The sequence below is a fragment of the Haliotis asinina genome, chromosome 16 (genome assembly GCF_037392515.1).
Source record: "Haliotis asinina isolate JCU_RB_2024 chromosome 16, JCU_Hal_asi_v2, whole genome shotgun sequence".
Lineage (NCBI taxonomy): Eukaryota > Metazoa > Mollusca > Gastropoda > Lepetellida > Haliotidae > Haliotis > Haliotis asinina.
In genome coordinates, this window is record NC_090295.1 from 11,827,496 (window position 1) to 11,844,735 (window position 17,240).

Consider the following 17,240-nt stretch of genomic DNA (forward strand, 5'->3'; position numbering starts at 1 on the left):
ACCAGTGACAACTATATTGGTCAGTGTTGGAAACCAGCCACCCCTTTACTTATACTGTACACTGCCTGTCTTAAAGGGATGTGGTTTACACTAGTGAGAGTGGGACACAGGTAACCCCTGCTTTGTACACTGTCAGTCTTAGAAGGAGATAGAGTAGACTGGTCAGTTTTGTACACCAACCACCCCTGTACTGTACACTTCAGTCTTAGAAGGAGGTAGAGTACACTGGTCAGTTTTGTACACCAACCACCTCTGTACTGTACACTGTCGGTCTTAGAAGGAGGTAGAATAGACTTGTCAGTTTTGTACACCAGCCACCAATATACTGTACACTATCTGTCTTAAAGGGATGTGGGGTACACTAATGAGTGTTTGACACCAACCACCTCTGTACTGTACACTGTCTGTCTTAAGGGGAGATTGAGTAGACTGGTCAGTCACCCCTGTAGAAATTATAGTTGTTTTAAAATTCATCATAATTCTTTTGAACTTATGAGGTTCCAAAGCACATAAAATATATTAGTATATTTATCATGCTAAGATTCTAAAACAAAAATTTGAAGACATGACTGGTAAAAAATTTGACCTGCCAGTCCTGTGGAGAGGCTAAACATTCTGCATCTTTCCTACGCTGCAGTAATCGAAACCCGACCTAGAATTCATAGATATCATCCAGGTACTCAAGGGATAAAAAAACCTTAGAAATTGCTGTGTATCAGTGTCGCTCTAAATAATACAAATATGATGTCAGTTTGTACAATACACAGATTTCAAAATTCAGCTGATAGCCAAGTTTCATTCTATTTTTACTGTGGTTCACTCGCTTCATTTCAGCTACCTGAAGCGAGGGTAACAGACAAGTATTACACTAACAACCAAGCTTGTATCCCAATAATAACCGCAATATGCTGATGCAGCTTAAACCAACTAACTCACTCACTCACTCACTCACTCACTCATTCACTCCAACATTTACATCACTTTCAGCTTTTCCTCTATGAAAAGAAACACACCACCTGTACTTCCGGTACGTACAACCTGTACTTCCAGTGCTGACAAAATTGTATTTCTGTTGCTGACAAGATTGTACTTCCAATGCAGATAAATTGTACTTCTGGTGTTTACGAAATTTTTAGTTCTGGTACTGACAAATTGTACTTGTGATGCTGATAATATTCGTCTTCTGGTGCTGCCGAAATAATACTTCCAGTACTGACAAATTCTACTTCTGGTCCTTGCAAATTCTACTTCTGATGTGGGCAAAATTTTACTTCTGGTGCTGACAAAGCTGGCAGATTGTTCTTTCGGTGCTAAGAGATTGTACTGCCCTTTTCTACATATTCTACTTCTGATAGTGACAAATTGTACTTAAGAGATTTATGCTACAGTTCTTGAAAAAGGTGAGTCGAAAAACAGACTTTTTGAGCTGAAAGAACAGTCTTATGCTGATGGGGTTTTACATGCACTTAAAGGTGCACTTTCAAATGGCAGTCAAGATGACTTCCAGGAGAAATGTATAGGTTTCTGTGCAGATGGTGCCACAGTTTACCTTGGTTGTGGAAATATTACAGCTTCACAGCTGAGTCAAGTTATACCACATATGATTAACTTTCATTGTAGGGCACACTAAACATGCTCTTTTGAAATTATAAAAGAAATGCCAAATGGTGATTGATGTAACAGACTGCTGACATTTGATTTGGAAAACATATCATTTATGTCCAAAAAGTAAAAGCAAGCTGAAACGGATTGGAGATGAGTTTGCAGCCAGGCTTTACTCCCCCACACCTGCCATAGGAACAATGGTGTGTATCACACATTGACAAGTCCTTGAGACTTTTCCTACAGGGTAGAAAGGATGGAAGTTTGGCGACAGATTTCACACACTTGGAGCTGTCACATTTGGATTAACTTGGCACGTGTAAGATTGTGGATATTAAGCTATGTGGTGAAAGCAGATGCACTCTCTGAAGTATTTGCCTTCTGCTCTTTTATGGCATATGTATTCAGAGAGATTGCCCTTCCGAGTTTGAAGTTGCTAAAGTATGATCTCTTCTGCCTACAGCAGTCTCAATGAGTACATTGCAACAATATGATAATTTGAAAAGCAGCTGTTTATTGATGAACAGAAGACAGAAGACAGAGGACCAAACTCTGACGGAATTGCAATTACTGCTGATCCAGTCAAAGGCAAGGCTGAACTTGGCAGATACATTGATCACGCAGTGGATATTTGTGTGCAGGAACTGAAGTCAAGATTTCAAAATCTTCTCATGTCATGTTCTCACTTATACCATATCCTCTTCACCAAGAATCCTTGCAAAACCGACTTTAGGAACATCTTACACCTTGTGAAAATCATGCTTGTGTTGCCTATTAGTTCAACAGAATGTGACTGGTCTTTTTCTGAACAGAAAAGAATAAAGTCTGATGTTCACAGCAGTTTGACTGTGGACAGGTTATCTGAGCCTAGAACTCACTCAGTTTAATCCAGCTGATTCAAAGAATGTAGTAGTGGAAAGAGGAGGCCATTTTCTATACAAACCCCATCTTGGCCAGACGATGTTATTTGTGTGCAAGCTTCCAGTACAAAATCCAAGTGCAACTCAGATGCTTTTCAGTCTGAAATGACAGCAATACTGAAATTGTCACTGTGTTACATGCTGGAATAAACTCACTCACTCACTCACTCACTCACTCACTCACTCACTCACTCACTCACTCACTCACTCACTCACTCACAGGGTTATTACCACCTGAGTGATAAACAATGTTAAACTGAGGCTCATAAAACAGTCTTGGAGTATTCTATTTAAAGAAAATGATTACTCCCGCAACATGTTTTTAATCTTGAGTTCTTTGTTTACATTGAGAGTGTTTGAGATGTGTCCAGTCATGTGTGAATGAGATGAGTAACTTTGATAAATCTGTAAGTCTGTTACTTCAGTACATAAGGCTCTTTACAGACTGTATATCCGGTACTTAGAGTTTGTACATCCTTTACTTACAGCTTGTACACCTGGTACTTAGAGCTTGTAAATCCAGTACTTACAGCTTGCAAATCTGGCACTTAGTTTCTGAACATCCAGTACTGAAATTCTGTACATCTGCTACTGAGAGCCTAGGTGTACTTCCACTACTTATATTCTGTGCATCCGGTATGACAGCATGTCCATCCGGTACTTACAGTCTGTTCATCCCGTACTGACAGACTGTATGTATGACTGTAAAGCCTTTATGTCTTGTACTAACAGCCAGTATATCCAGTACTGACAGCCTGCAGTATATACAGTACTGACAGCCTGCAGTATATCCAGTACTGACAGCCAGTACATCCAGTACTGACAGCCTGCAGTATATACAGTACTGACAGCCTGCAGTATATACAGTACTGACAGCCTGCAGTATATCCAGTACTGACAGCCAGTACATCCAGTACTGACAGCCTGCAGTATATACAGTACTGACAGCCTGCAGTATATCCTGTACTGACAGCCTGCAGTATATCCTGTACTAACAGCCAGTATATCCAGTACTAACAGCCAGTATATCCAGTACTGACAGCCTACAGTATATCCTGTACTGACAGCCTGCAGTATATCCAGTACTGACAGCCTGCAGTGTATCCAGTACTGACAACCTGTACCTCTGGCAGTATCAGTCTGTACAGCCTGTACTGGGCAAAGTCTACTTCTGGCACTGAGAAGTTCTACTTCCAGTCCTAACAATTGCTATTTCCAGTGCTGACGAATTCTACTTCCTGTGCTGTCAAATTCTACTGTCAGTTCTGACAAATTCTACTTCCAGTCTTGACGCATTCTACTTCCAGTTCTGACATTCTACTTTCAGTATTGATGAATTCTACTTCCAGTTCTGACAAAGTCTGCTTCCGGTTCCGACATTTTACTTCCGGTATTTAAAAATCCAACTTCCGGTTCTGATGAAGTCAACTTCCCGTTCCGACGAATTCTACTTGCGGTTTCGATGAATTCTACTTCCGTTTGTGACAAATTCTACTTCCGGTATTTAAAAATTCAACTTCCGGTTCTTACGAATTTTACTTCCGGTGTTGACGAATTTTACTTCCAGTTCTGACGAATTCAGTAGCACAGGCCTGTACATCTTCTAAAGACAGCCTGTACATGTGGTTTTGACAACATGTACATATTGTACTTAAAGCCTGTACATCCTGAACCGCTTTATGTATGCTGTGGATGTTTAGACTCCAAACAACAATGAAATGTGCCATGAAGATAATGACTAGTTTGATTGTCAAGAATTTGCCCGTCTGACGCAGTTAGGAAGTTGGTGATATCACTACATTAGCTGTTACAAGAAGACCACCTTAAAACAAGCTGCTTGTGTGCACCAGAGTATGTTGGTCAGTCACACAGTCAGCTGTCCAAGTAATAGCATAACTAACACAAGCAAAGACATCTCCAGGCAACACTAGGTTCTTTAAAGGCCAAACATGGCTTTGAAGTTTTTTCGCTACAATTCCATTTTAAATGGCTACTCCGAAATTTAAGACCGATTTCTTGATAAGCCTATCATTGAACACATCAAGCGATATGAATGCACAGCTTAGATTGTCAAATAGTATCTAATTTTTTACTGTGTGGAAGATATAAGATAAAAAAATAAATGTGCCTTCTGTGATCACAGGGTGTGTGTGTGTGCGTGCGTACTTGTGTGTATATGTATTTCATTTTATTAAATAGACTGTAAGATGAACACCACTACAGTCGGAATTGCGAACAGACAAGAGTTTATTTTAGAGGTAAACTGTTTGCTTATATGTTCATCTAGAAACAGGCGGTAGGGTAGGGTAGGGTAGCCAGTAGGGTAGGTGCCTATGCCGAAGACCCAAGTTCTTTTCCCCACATTGGTGCAATGTGCGAAGCCCATTTCTGGTTCCCTGTTGTCATATTGCTGTAATTTTGCTAAAAGTCGAATAAAGCCATATTCATCCACTCACTCACTCACTCATCTGGGAACAATCATATACAGAGACCAAGGAGTAACACATGCGACATACGCCCACTGTTATCTCTCTCTCAGAAGTGAAAACAGTCTCTCAGCTGAAGGTCTGCCGCAGACCTGTTGTGTTCGTGACATGACGTCATATCTGGCGATACTGATGTCATTACTGTGTCCCGGTCTCTCTGCTGCTCCTGTGTCCTGTTTACAAACATGGGCTGGGAACAGCAGGGTGCCTGTCAGACCTGCTACCTTGGCGGCATGACGTCATATCTGGCGATACTGATGTCATTACTGTGTCCCGGTCTCTCTGCTGCTCCTGTGTCCTGTTTACAAACATGGGCTGGGAACAGCAGGGTGCCTGTCAGACCTGCTACCTTGGCGGCATGACGTCATATCTGGCGATACTGATGTCATTACTGTGTCCCGGTCTCTCTGCTGCTCCTGTGTCCTGTTTACAAACATGGGCTGGGAACAGCAGGGCGCCTGTCAGACCTGCTACCTTGGCGGCATGACGTCATATCTGGCGATACTGATGTCATTACTGTGTCCTTACATTGGGCTGTCCACCAAGTTGTTGTTGACTTGTTAAAGTGTCAGCTGTGGACGAATTTTGACTTAATCAGTTTCCCTTTCCATACCCAAATTAATCCTCAAAGTATTGCTGTAATTATTACATTCAAATGTCCATATTTAACCCAGAAATACCTTGAATGCATCAACAAACACATACACATCTAGTTAATTACTAGGTCATGTGACCGTCGCCGTGTAGCTCCCTGGCTGCCGCCAAGGTAAATTGATTGGTGTTTAAATTTTAGTAATTACAATCTGTCGACAACAAATAAATGGATTGGTTGTATCAGTGTTTCAAAGTGATTGTTTATTTGTGTGTTTGTTTTAAGAAAAGAAGTCAGCATAAATTATATGTATTTGCAGGTAGTAATGCATATATCATGAAAGGATAATTTATACCAAAATTCATTATTAATTGTAACCAGTACAAGCATTATATTAGCATTCAAATATTAGGAAAATATGAATATGAAATATTAGTTTCATCATGTATCAGTAATAGCTTAGACAAGACTCCTCTCAAAAGTAGTAAAGCTTATCTCACAGACATTCTATTGAAAAAGGTATAAGTTGTGACCACACAATTTCATAGTTAAAAGCCTAGCCTGAGGTAATCAGAACACCACTGTAAGACAAACCATTCACTAAGACAAGGGTTATGTCTAGACAGGTTAATAAACTGCTTTGATGAGGTAAACATGCTATCACCTACAGTAAAATAACATTATGCAAACACCAGTTAAGGGTCGTTAAAGATCCAGCCCAGAGTAAGCAATCAATCATCCAGTAAATGTGCCAACAAGATTAATATCACTTAGATAATAGGATTAAAAGATTAAGTACTCCCCCTGTCTGGTCACTGAAGTTGTAATGGTAGGACACACACCATTTTGTTTATTCTGTATTTCATTGGCTATTGTAGGTTACACCCATTTTTGTGTCAGTCAGCAAATCAGAATCTTTGTATTGTTTAAATTGTAGTTACTAGTAAATAGTCTCCAACTTCATTTGTCCATCAGTAGGGTTTAGACTCCCAACACAGGTCAGCTCTAGCCCTCAGCCCAGAGGGTTGTACCGACTCTCTGTGGCCACCCTTGTTACTCCATCTCTTGTAAATAAAATTGTAATTAGCTTCTTGTGACCTCGGACTCTTTGCTGAGTTAATTCCCCCAAGCAAACCAGCACGCCAGTTAGATAAGGGATTTCACTGGTACCCTCACTTGGACCCGAGATCCATATCATAACACATAACACAAACACCTTACACTTGGATCTTCCAATCTGTCCATCTTGCAGATTTCAGGTTAAATGTATTAATTATTACTTTCATCATACATACTTAAAGTGTGCTTCGCACTATATATTAGGTCATCTCTTGTTTTCCTTTACTTTGTTTTAGGTCATCTCACGTTTTTACTTTTTGTTAGTAAGACCGCTTCCCAGGTTTTACTTTTCCTAACTTTATGTGAACATTAACATTCAAATGATACATGAGTGTTTGAAATCAACTGAAAAATATCATTCATCTCACAATGCAAAGTTTTTCCAAAGCGGAATTGGAACTGCAGTTAATGCGAAAGCATACAGGAATCAGGTGCTTGTTCCAGAGCTTGTGCCATTCATGGCAGCTCGTGGCCCAGGTCTGACTTTCCAACACAATAGCGTCAGACCTCATACGGTCAATTTAACAACGAATTTCCTCAGGAACGCAGGCATCAATATTATGGAGTGGTCCTCAATGTCTCGCAACCTCAACCCCTTAGAACGTGTGTGGGATGTGTTCAGCAGGCGGCTCCATCAAGTAAGGAACCTTCCACAGAACTAGCAGGGGCTTGGTGCCATGTTTGTACAAATATGGCGGCGCATTCCCCAAGCTGTGTTCAGATGCATCATCCAATCCATGAGGAGACGTATCGCAGTTGTGAATGCCCATGGAGGACACACCTGATATTGACATGATTTCATTAAGTTGTGGCTCACAGTTTTTGATCATGGACATTGTAGTCACATTTCTGGTGGAACTGATTCCATGACAAACATGATCTGTATTGACTTTGAAACGAGTGTAAAGTTTTTATGTTTGTTGAGTTTATTTCATTTACCTGGTTAGTTCATCAGTAACTTGTAATCCATAGAAAGTTTCAGTTTCTGCATGACCTAGCATTGTTGAATAGGTACTCGTCAAGTGAGGCAGTGGAAAATCAGGAAAAGCAGGATGGCTTGTGTGATGGATGATGTCTTCTTGTACAGGTATCTTCTTCTGTTGATATGACAGAATGGATCCACAGGAACAGGACCAAACCATGAATCTGTTGTCACACTCTGATCCGGTTTTAACCAGAGAATCTGCGCATCACTCCCAATGGCAGACAGTTGGATGATTTTGTCACAAAAGTCTTGGTGAGGAATAGCCTGTTGCACTGGAATGTATACTTTTGGTGTAACACCTTCAGTTACTTTCTGCTATGTTTTTCTCATTTTACTGTCTGCAGAAGGCTTCACCTTGTTAATCTGTATAGAACCTACAGTGCTGGGTTGATTATCATCTGTCCTTTGTTGTATGTTCCACACCTGTGGGCGAGAGGTTCTACTCTGAACAGGAGGGATGCAGGACAACTCTTGCTTTTGAAATTGGCAAATCAAATACAGGAGCGCTAGGCAGTGAGAGCGGTGTCATTTTCCAGCTTTGCATTCACAAGAGCAGTTCCTTATTTCGAGCTGAATCTTCGGATGACAAGCTTGCCTAAAATTAGAAAGTGTTTGAATAAATAGCCATGGCTCAAAATGTGACCAAAACATTACAACTTCATAATGTAAATATATACTGGTATCTGATACTTTCCCTAGTAATGTTGATAAGTAGACGCACGCACGCACACACGCACGCACGTGTCATGTTTAGAAATTTTGCTTCATGCTGATGAATAGCCAACTTTTAAGCCTCACTCCTGCTGGTCTTGTGAATTGTCCATCTTTGCTGACCATGTCTTGATGAGATAGCCATGATGTACTGTCATTTAGTGTGTATCACATTTGTATCACATGCTGTATTGAAGTGCTTTTGGAAAAAATCAAATAAATAAAAAACTAATATTAATCTAAGTAAAGTCCACAAATATGACAAGATGCTAACATTTCAACATATTTACATTTGAATCAACAAGCTATTGGCATGCATTGTGAGATAGCCAACAGAACATGAAACATTTCAAGTTTTAATAATTTTCAAAATCAATAAGACAAGTAAGAAACTTCATATATATTAAGAAACATATATAAAGCAACACAGATATGTAGTATACAAACCATCAGTCTATAGGGACTGTCATTCTTCCGTAATGCTGGAAAACTCTTTGCCTTTATGTGACAATCATTGCCTTCTATCTTTACCGCAAGTACAAAATAATAATTTTGACATTTAGTGTGCAAAAGCTGAGGGAAAGACGAGAAATAAAGAAAGGAAAGATGTTGTTTGTTGATATGCTTAATGATATTTGATGACTTAGGACTTTGCTGTTATTTAGCAGTCACTAATAATTTGTGCACTAATTCCATTATTGTAGAAACATGCTTACTTAGAAACCTAATGATATGTTCAACTTTTCAAAAATATGCATAGGAAACAATGTATCTAATTATTCTGATTATTGCTTTCTTGGATAACAGTTCCCTAGGTGATATATTCAGGGACCATTCATAATTTATGCCAGAGGGGTGGGGTGGGATGATCAATGTTTTACAAATGTACATACGTGGCTTGGGGTGGGGTCATTTACACTACATGTTTCTCCAAGAAAATAATCACCATCGACCCCTCTCTAACATCTAGCCATAAATTATGAACGATTCCTTACCTTCGTTTCTATATCCATCATAGCTGCTAGAGGCATTTAAATATTAATCATTAACCAGTTGCCCGGTGCGTGAAAACAGAAGCAGAGGATATTTTCGCAAACTTACCTTCAACATCGTGAATGTACCCCTCAAGATACAAGGAATAGCCCTTTTGTCACTTTCGTTTGGGTATGTTCCTGTCCGTCTCTGCCCATTTCTCAACATATTGTTGAGTTAAAGATGGGACACCACGAAGAGTCGACGCCTCGTCTGTCTTTCCGTCCGTCCATCCGTAATCATTTTGTTTCCGGAGCATAACTCAGAAACCGTTCAATATATGTAGACCAAACTTGATAGATATAGTAATCTCAGGCTATAGTTTTGCCTTTTGCTATTTACAGATTTTTGGCATTTATATTTTTTTGTTTTTCCATGGAACATTTTGGTGTTAGTCTTATGGTGGGGTTGGCTTCGTTTCAGACGCAGAACTCAAAAACCGTTCAATATTTTTCTGCAAAACGTGGTAGATATATCAATCAGAACCTGAAGTGGTGCCTTTTGCTAGTTACAGGTTATTGTGATTTCCTAGTTTCTTGGTTTCCATGGAAACGATTCAGACTTTGTCTCTAAAGTGAGAGGTGTGTTTCTTTTCTGGAACAGAACTCAAAAACATAATAACTGTCAGTGAAACTTGGTAGGTATTTGTGGCAGACTCCAAAGTGGTGCCTTTTGGTATTTACAGTTTTTTTGTGATTTATTATTTTCATGGTTCCATGAACACTTTGAGGACTTCGTTTCCGGAGCACAACTCAAAAACCATTTCATATCTTTCAAAAGATCTTGGCAGATGTACGAGACAGATCTTGAAATGGTGTCTTTTTCTGATTACAGATATATGGCATTTATATCAATGAATTCCATGTGAACAATTCAGACTTGGTCTGAAAACACAATAAGTAACTGTCAGATGATTTGTCCTTTCAAATATGTGTGGGCAGGGGGATATGTCATCTTCTGATGACTCTTGTTCTTTTTCTTTGAAGTTCAGTGATCGTATATAGTGAGCGAAATCAATTTTGTCGAAGTCAAAGTTTGTGCCTGTGTAGAAGACAAAGTAAGTAATGTTTGTTGTATTTTATTCCAATTTTCAAATAAAATAATATAAACTTACATTCATAGTGATACATAATCTGTAGGGCAAGTACAATTTTAGAATGATGAGTGGAAAGTATGTTCTAGTAGGGCGAGTGCAGATTTTAAATTTTTTCGAGCCCGGTTCCCACAGTTAATGGAGATTCATTCTGGGTACAGGATCAAGGTGTTCAAGGTTACAAGTGCAGGTTTGTATAAGGTTTATTTTTTTTGCATCCAGTTCCAATTAAGAAAACAAAACATGGTTTTCATGTGGTTTACTATCAGTATTGAGTATTGTCATTGATTTCTTAATGAATCTGGCTTTGTCTACTTGTTTGGTCCCTCTGTTGATAAGCTGTGTAGATGCTTGTTATATATTTTCATTAACCTCGTCTCCAAGTTGTGTTACTTGGTTTGGTCACAGGTTCATGTTAAAAGTTTTTTTCTATATGGTGGTGTATGTGTGCTTTGTGTGATGATTCTTCGTAGTGAAGGTTAGATTTAAGGAATATTGGGGTTGGTTCTTGGAGCGTCTGATTTTTAGGTATTTTCTGGAAGTGGCTCAGATTGTAAACTGTATTTTCTATGCAGGCCTTGGCTACATGTACCTCAATCCAGGCCTGTGCTGTGTACTGGATGACATTTGGGCTGCATTCAGCAATATTCAAGCTGTATGACAGCAATGTATGTTTATGGGAATGTGCACTAGGTAATCCAGTGATTGATGTCATGAACATAGATCTCCGGGTTTGGTTATAGAGGCATACATTGAACAGTATTCAAGCTGTATGACAGTAAGATATGTTTACTGGTATTTGCACTAGATAATCCAGTGATTGCTGTCATGAACAAAGACTCCAGGTTTGGATTTAACAATATTCAAGCTGTATGACAGCAATGTGTGACCACAGGAATGTGCATTAGATGATGCAGTGATTGATGCCATGAACATAGATCTCCAGATTTGGATACAGAGACAAGCATTTGACAGTATTTCATAGTCAGACAATAGGACATTTTGTCAAATCACCTTTGGTGTAGTGGTCTGTGTCATGTCAGGGGGAGATTTAAATGGAAAAAAATGTTTGTGTATGTTCAGATTTAAGGTATGCTTGGAAAAACATGGTCAAATAGATCAGTTCAGAGGCTGGATACACACTGGCATGTGTATGTTTAGGTAACATGATCTCTGAAGGGGTTGTGCATAGCTCCAGATCAAAGGTACTTGTTGGAAATGGACACGTGGACAACTACACTGTTAATGCAGAGTGTTGGCTACACTGTTAATGCAGAGTGTTGGGGCATGAACACAATGACGTATCACCAGAGCTTGTGAAGTTGTACTGAGGAATGGACAGAAGGTGGAGGTTATCTGAACGTAGCGAACGTTGGGACTGGTGGTGACTGAGTAGACAGGATAGGTATGATGGAGTCAATCCATAGTAGCACTTGTAGGTCAGGCACAAGACTTTCGGTCTGGCTTCTATAGGAAGCCAGTGTAGTGATTGAAGCCCTGGAGTAATTGTTAAAAATTAGGACACTCTTGACACCATCTGTGCTGCAGTGTTCTGTACTTTCTGGAGCCTTTGTAATAATGATTTATTAATTCCAAAGAGAAGGCTATTGGCATAGTCTAGTCGTGAAAGAACAAGGGATTGGAATAATGTTTTTGTGACTTCAGTGGTGAGAAGATTCCGAATCTGGCCAGTGCATATTAAGTGAAAGTAGCATGACCTGCAGAGACTGTCTACCTGCTTCTCCATGGTAAGCTGTGAGTCTAGATAGACACCGAAACTCTTAACTTTGTCCGAGAAATGGATTTCAGCTTGTCCAATGATAGCATAAGCCTCATCCACTGATTGAAGTTGACACTTAGATCCAATCAGTATAGCCTCGGTCTTGTCGTTAAGTTTGAGTTTCCTGCTGGTCATCCAAGCCTTTATATCCAAAGAGCAGTCCCCTCTATCTTCATATCAACCGTGGTGTTCATTAGTTGCCTATGATTAACAGTATCGAAAACCAGGGACAGGTCAAAAAGAATCAAAGTTGACATGTATCCTCTGTCTACTTGAGACCGAAACTCATTCTCGACTCGCAGCGGAGCTGTCTCTGTGCTATGACGTGCGCGGTAGGCCGACTGAAAGTCATGTAGTAGACTGTTGTCAGATAGATGTGATTTTAGTCTTATGTTGGCAGCTTTTTCAATAATTTTGGAAAAGAAGGAAAGGTTTGAAACTGGCCGATAATTTTTCTGATTATCTGAATCTAGGGTAGGTTTCTTCAGGAGTGGTCGGATGACTGCCTTCTCCAAGATATCAGGAAAAGTGCCTTGTTGTAAGCATAAGTTCACAATGATTGATAAGATTGGTAACAAAATGTCCAAGTGTTCAAACAAAAGAGTTTGGATTGGATCCTCAGAGCATGTGGTTCTAAGGGTGTATTAAGGGTGTTGTGTCACTCTGGTATAGGTGAGATGTAGTATTTTGTGGTTATGGTTTGTATAGCTTCAGGTTTAGGTGTTGCTCCTGAAATGATCCAGTACACAAGAACAGGTATGTCACAGAGGTGTGTATTGCTGGGTGTGTACAGGGTGTCTTCAGGGTGGTTTGTATAGCTTCAGGTTTAGGTGTTGCTCTTGAAAGGGTCCAGTACCACAGAGCAGATATGTCAAAGATAGAGGTGTGTACTGCTGGGTGTCAATAGGATGTCTTCGGGGTGGTTTGTATAGCTTCAGGTTTAGGTGATGCTCGTCAAATGGTCCAGTACACAAGAACAGATATCCAGACTGAGATTCACACAGGTGACAACTCTACTTCCAGGATGACAGATCCCCTCCCCACAGGATGACAGATCCCCTCCCCCTTCCAGTAACAATACAGATTCACTCAGGTGATATACCTACCCTCAAGGTGAGAGATCCCCCTTCCAGTAACAGTACATATTCACTCAGGTGATATATCTGCCCTCAAGGTGAGAGATCCCCCTTCAGGTGACTGTACAGATTCACTCTGGTGATATATCCACCTTCAAGGTGAGAGATCCCCCTTCCAGTAACAGTACAGATTCACTCAGGTGATAAACCTACCTTCAAGGTGCGAGATCCCCCTTCAGGTGACTGTACAGATTCACTCAGGTGATATACCTACCTTCAAGGTGAGAGATCCCCCTTCGGTTGACTGTACAGATTCACTCAGGTGATATACCTACCTTCAAGGTGCGAGATCCCCCTTCCAGTAACAGTACAGATTCACTCGGGTGATATACCTACCTTCAAGGTGCAAGATCCCCCTTCGGGTGACTGTACGGATTCACTTGGGTGATAAATCTGCCTTCAAGGTGAGAGATCATCTTCAAGTGATACATCTACCCCCAAGATGACACACCCTCATCCCCAGTGACAGTGCACATTCATTCAGGTGATACATTTACCCTGAAGATGACAGACCCTGATCCTCCTTCCAGTGGCATTGCTTCTTCCTTCAGGTGATAAATCTACCTTGAAGATGACGTATCCTCATCCCCCTTCCAGTGACACTGCACATTTTTCAGGTGATACATCTACCCCCAAGATGGGAGATACCCCTCCACATTCCAGAGACAGTGCATACGTTCAGGTGATACATGTTCCCCCAAGATGGGAGATACCCCTCCCCATTCCAGTGACAGTGCACATTCATTCATTCAGGTGATACATGTACCCCCAAGATGGGAGATACTCCTCCCCATTCCAGTGGCAGTGCATACATTCAGGTGATACATGTACCCATAAGATGGGAGATACCCCTCCCCATTCCAGTGGTAGTGCATACATTCAGGTGATACATGTACCCCCAAGATGGGAGATACCCCTCCCCATTCCAGAGACAGTGCACATTCATTCAGGTGATACATGTACCCCCAAGATGGGAGATACTCCTCCCCATTCCAGTGGCAGTGCACATTCCTTCAGGTGTCATCTGCCCCAGGTATACATGTAGATTAACCCAGGTATTAAGTGTGTCTTCTCCCTCTCCCCCTTCTCCCCCTACCTCCCTCCCAGCTGACAGATGAGCCCCAGGTATACATGTCGATAATACCAAAAAAAAAAAGATGCAAGGGGTGTTGCATGGTTTAACTCTCTTTATTTTGGTACTTTTGTACAAAATTGAAATTGATGCATTAAATAAAATCAATTCATAAGCAGGAATACATACAAGGATATTATATCTATATCTTCTTTGAATAAAATGACATGGCCACATTTTCAGTTTGTATTGATCTGGGTTGTTGTTAGTGTTGTTGTTGGTAGGGCTGGGGTGTGTAGGACAAATTGAAATTGAGTACCTGCATGGTTTGTAGTGTTGTGAGAACAAGAATTTAGATGCGACAAATGCATCCCAGAATTCCCCATACATTTTAGATTCAAATTATAAATGGTCTCTGTCACCAATACCAACCGTGTAAATACAATGAAACTAACGATTCTGTATGTAAAGATAAACGTTGTGCTTGAGAAATTGCGCTCATTTGATATGTGACCAAAGAAAACTTCTGTTTTTACACTATATAGCATTTCTGAATATTTCTAACATCCAGCTGTGTATTCATTCCATGTAACGAGTCAGTACCTTTTAGAATAGGCATGGCAAGAGTGTCTCTATGTGATCAGAGTTAAGTTGACTTAATGTTAAACAGTGGAATTATGCCCCTTATCTTTATACTTGTATAACCTGTCTGTTGTTATTTGACATCACAGAAGAACTTGACAATTACTGTGAGTCATTTTCAATCTTGAGCGCACAAACCCATTTCATGTATGCTTATGTCATTCAGATAGCAGACTGTATTTTCATTGCTAAGGCTTGTTTTTTATCAATAACAAAATTTTGTCTGTATCTCAAACTACTGAGGTAGTTACAGTTATTTTTGTATCAACAGGCAGGAAATTTAATATTCTACATTTCTGTGTAATTTCATAGTTGTATGCAGATCCAGGTCCAATTCTCGCACAACAGTCACTTTTCAAATCTAATGAAAGTGTGCGCCTGAAAAAACCTCAGCATCCAGGGAGTCAATCCAGGTGACATATCCTCCCCGGAGATTGCAGATACTCCCTTACCCAAAAATGACATATTTCCTTGAAGTGACCATGTTGTATCTTGAGGTCACCTTTTTATTTAGGATTTTCCCAATTTGACATGATATTGTTTCATTAACACACCATGGACATACCGTTTAGCTGCCAAATGTCGTTGATCAGTTTTCTTTATTGTGGTGCATTATGCAACAGGGGTTGTATGTGATCAGTAGACAAGGGGGAGATAATTTAGAACATTTGGTGGAAGAGTAAGCTCCCTTGGTGTGCTTTTTGTCAGGTTCAATATAGTGAAACTTCAATGCCCAGTGGCCTGCAATGACAGAAATTGAGGGACAGCATACTTGATCACTGTATGGAAGCCATTTTATGAAAAGGACGCCAAATATTTTTGTGAAATATTTAAATTGTTCCTGATTATTAATATGTTTGTGAAGAAAATCTTACAAGATGTCGTATGGTGTAGAGAGAGCTACCTTTGGTAGATGAGGTAGCACTACAGTGTCACTCAGTTCAGTCAAGATATTTAATACCTATGTCAGTACATTAAAGTTGGTCCTTTACTCAGGAATTTTCTGTATCTGTATGTCGGCATGTCGTGAGGATAATAACCCTGCTACAAGTTGACTGTTTCCAGTGGCTGTCCACCTGTGTTCCGAGTGTGTCTCAGATGAGAAGTGTGATCCTTGAGTAGTAATTGTACCAAACGCCAGTCAGATACAGATGCTGTTTAAGATAAGGGATGTCAAAAAACGAAATTTAGTCACTGAGCTAAGAAAGTCTTTCATGGACTCTCTGAACATTAATATTAATTCAGCAGGTCTGTCAGTGTTGCTCAACCACAAACTGACCAAGCAAAATTGCCTTGTATTCATTTGCAGCATTTAGATTTAGTTTATAAGTCAGGGTTCTTTGTTATAGCTTACATATTATTTATGTCTCCAAGCTAAGACTGTATTATTGGGTTAAATAAACACCTCTGTCAAGCTTTCTCTGACTGGAAGGGAGATAATCCAGTTCCTGCATCAATTTGGTGGCGATGAAAGGGACAGGTGAAAGGGGGAAATATGGAGATAACATGACTCTTGCTTGAGCTGTAGGGAATGGGGAAATATGGAGTTAACATGACTCTTGCTTGGGCTGTAGGGAGTATTGAACTCATATCGCAGGAATGAGATGGAGTTCACTGACATCTGAGTTCTTGTTGCTCAAACATTGTCTGACCAAGGAGAACCGTCTTGGAATTATTTTACATCAGTCCAGGTGGAGGTTTAAGTCAGGGTCTTTGTCATAGCCTGAATATTATGGGTTAAATATTTTGGCTCAAGTCCTCTCAAATACTATGGGTAACTAATCTGATGGCGTGCAGTGACTTCCTCCATTCCAAGCATTGCTTCTAGGTCAGTATTGGTTTGAAATTGAATTGAAACTGGTTGGCATGACATGACATGACATGACGTTACATGACATGACATGACATGACATGACGTGACGTAACGTAACATGACGTTACATGGCAGTCGGCTACTCCTTGCATTCTCTCCTGTGTTTCTCAATACAAGGTTGGAGCTTTGTCATCTGCATACGGTTCAGTCATGTATCATCAATATTGTTTATCTTCCTCAGGCTGGAACACGTTAGG

The 17,240-nt window shown here is 40.2% G+C and overlaps 1 protein-coding gene across 1 annotated transcript in view; it reads right to left on the reverse strand.

Moving 5' to 3' along the window:
• LOC137267616 (uncharacterized) overlaps positions 1–12,455 on the reverse strand; it is a 55,642-nt gene extending 43,187 nt beyond the window's left edge. The window contains exon 1 of the mRNA XM_067802103.1: positions 12,276–12,455. Coding sequence (XP_067658204.1) covers positions 12,276–12,455 — 180 coding nt within the window. The remainder of the gene's footprint in view (positions 1–12,275) is intronic.
• Positions 12,456–17,240: the final 4,785 nt, after the last annotated feature.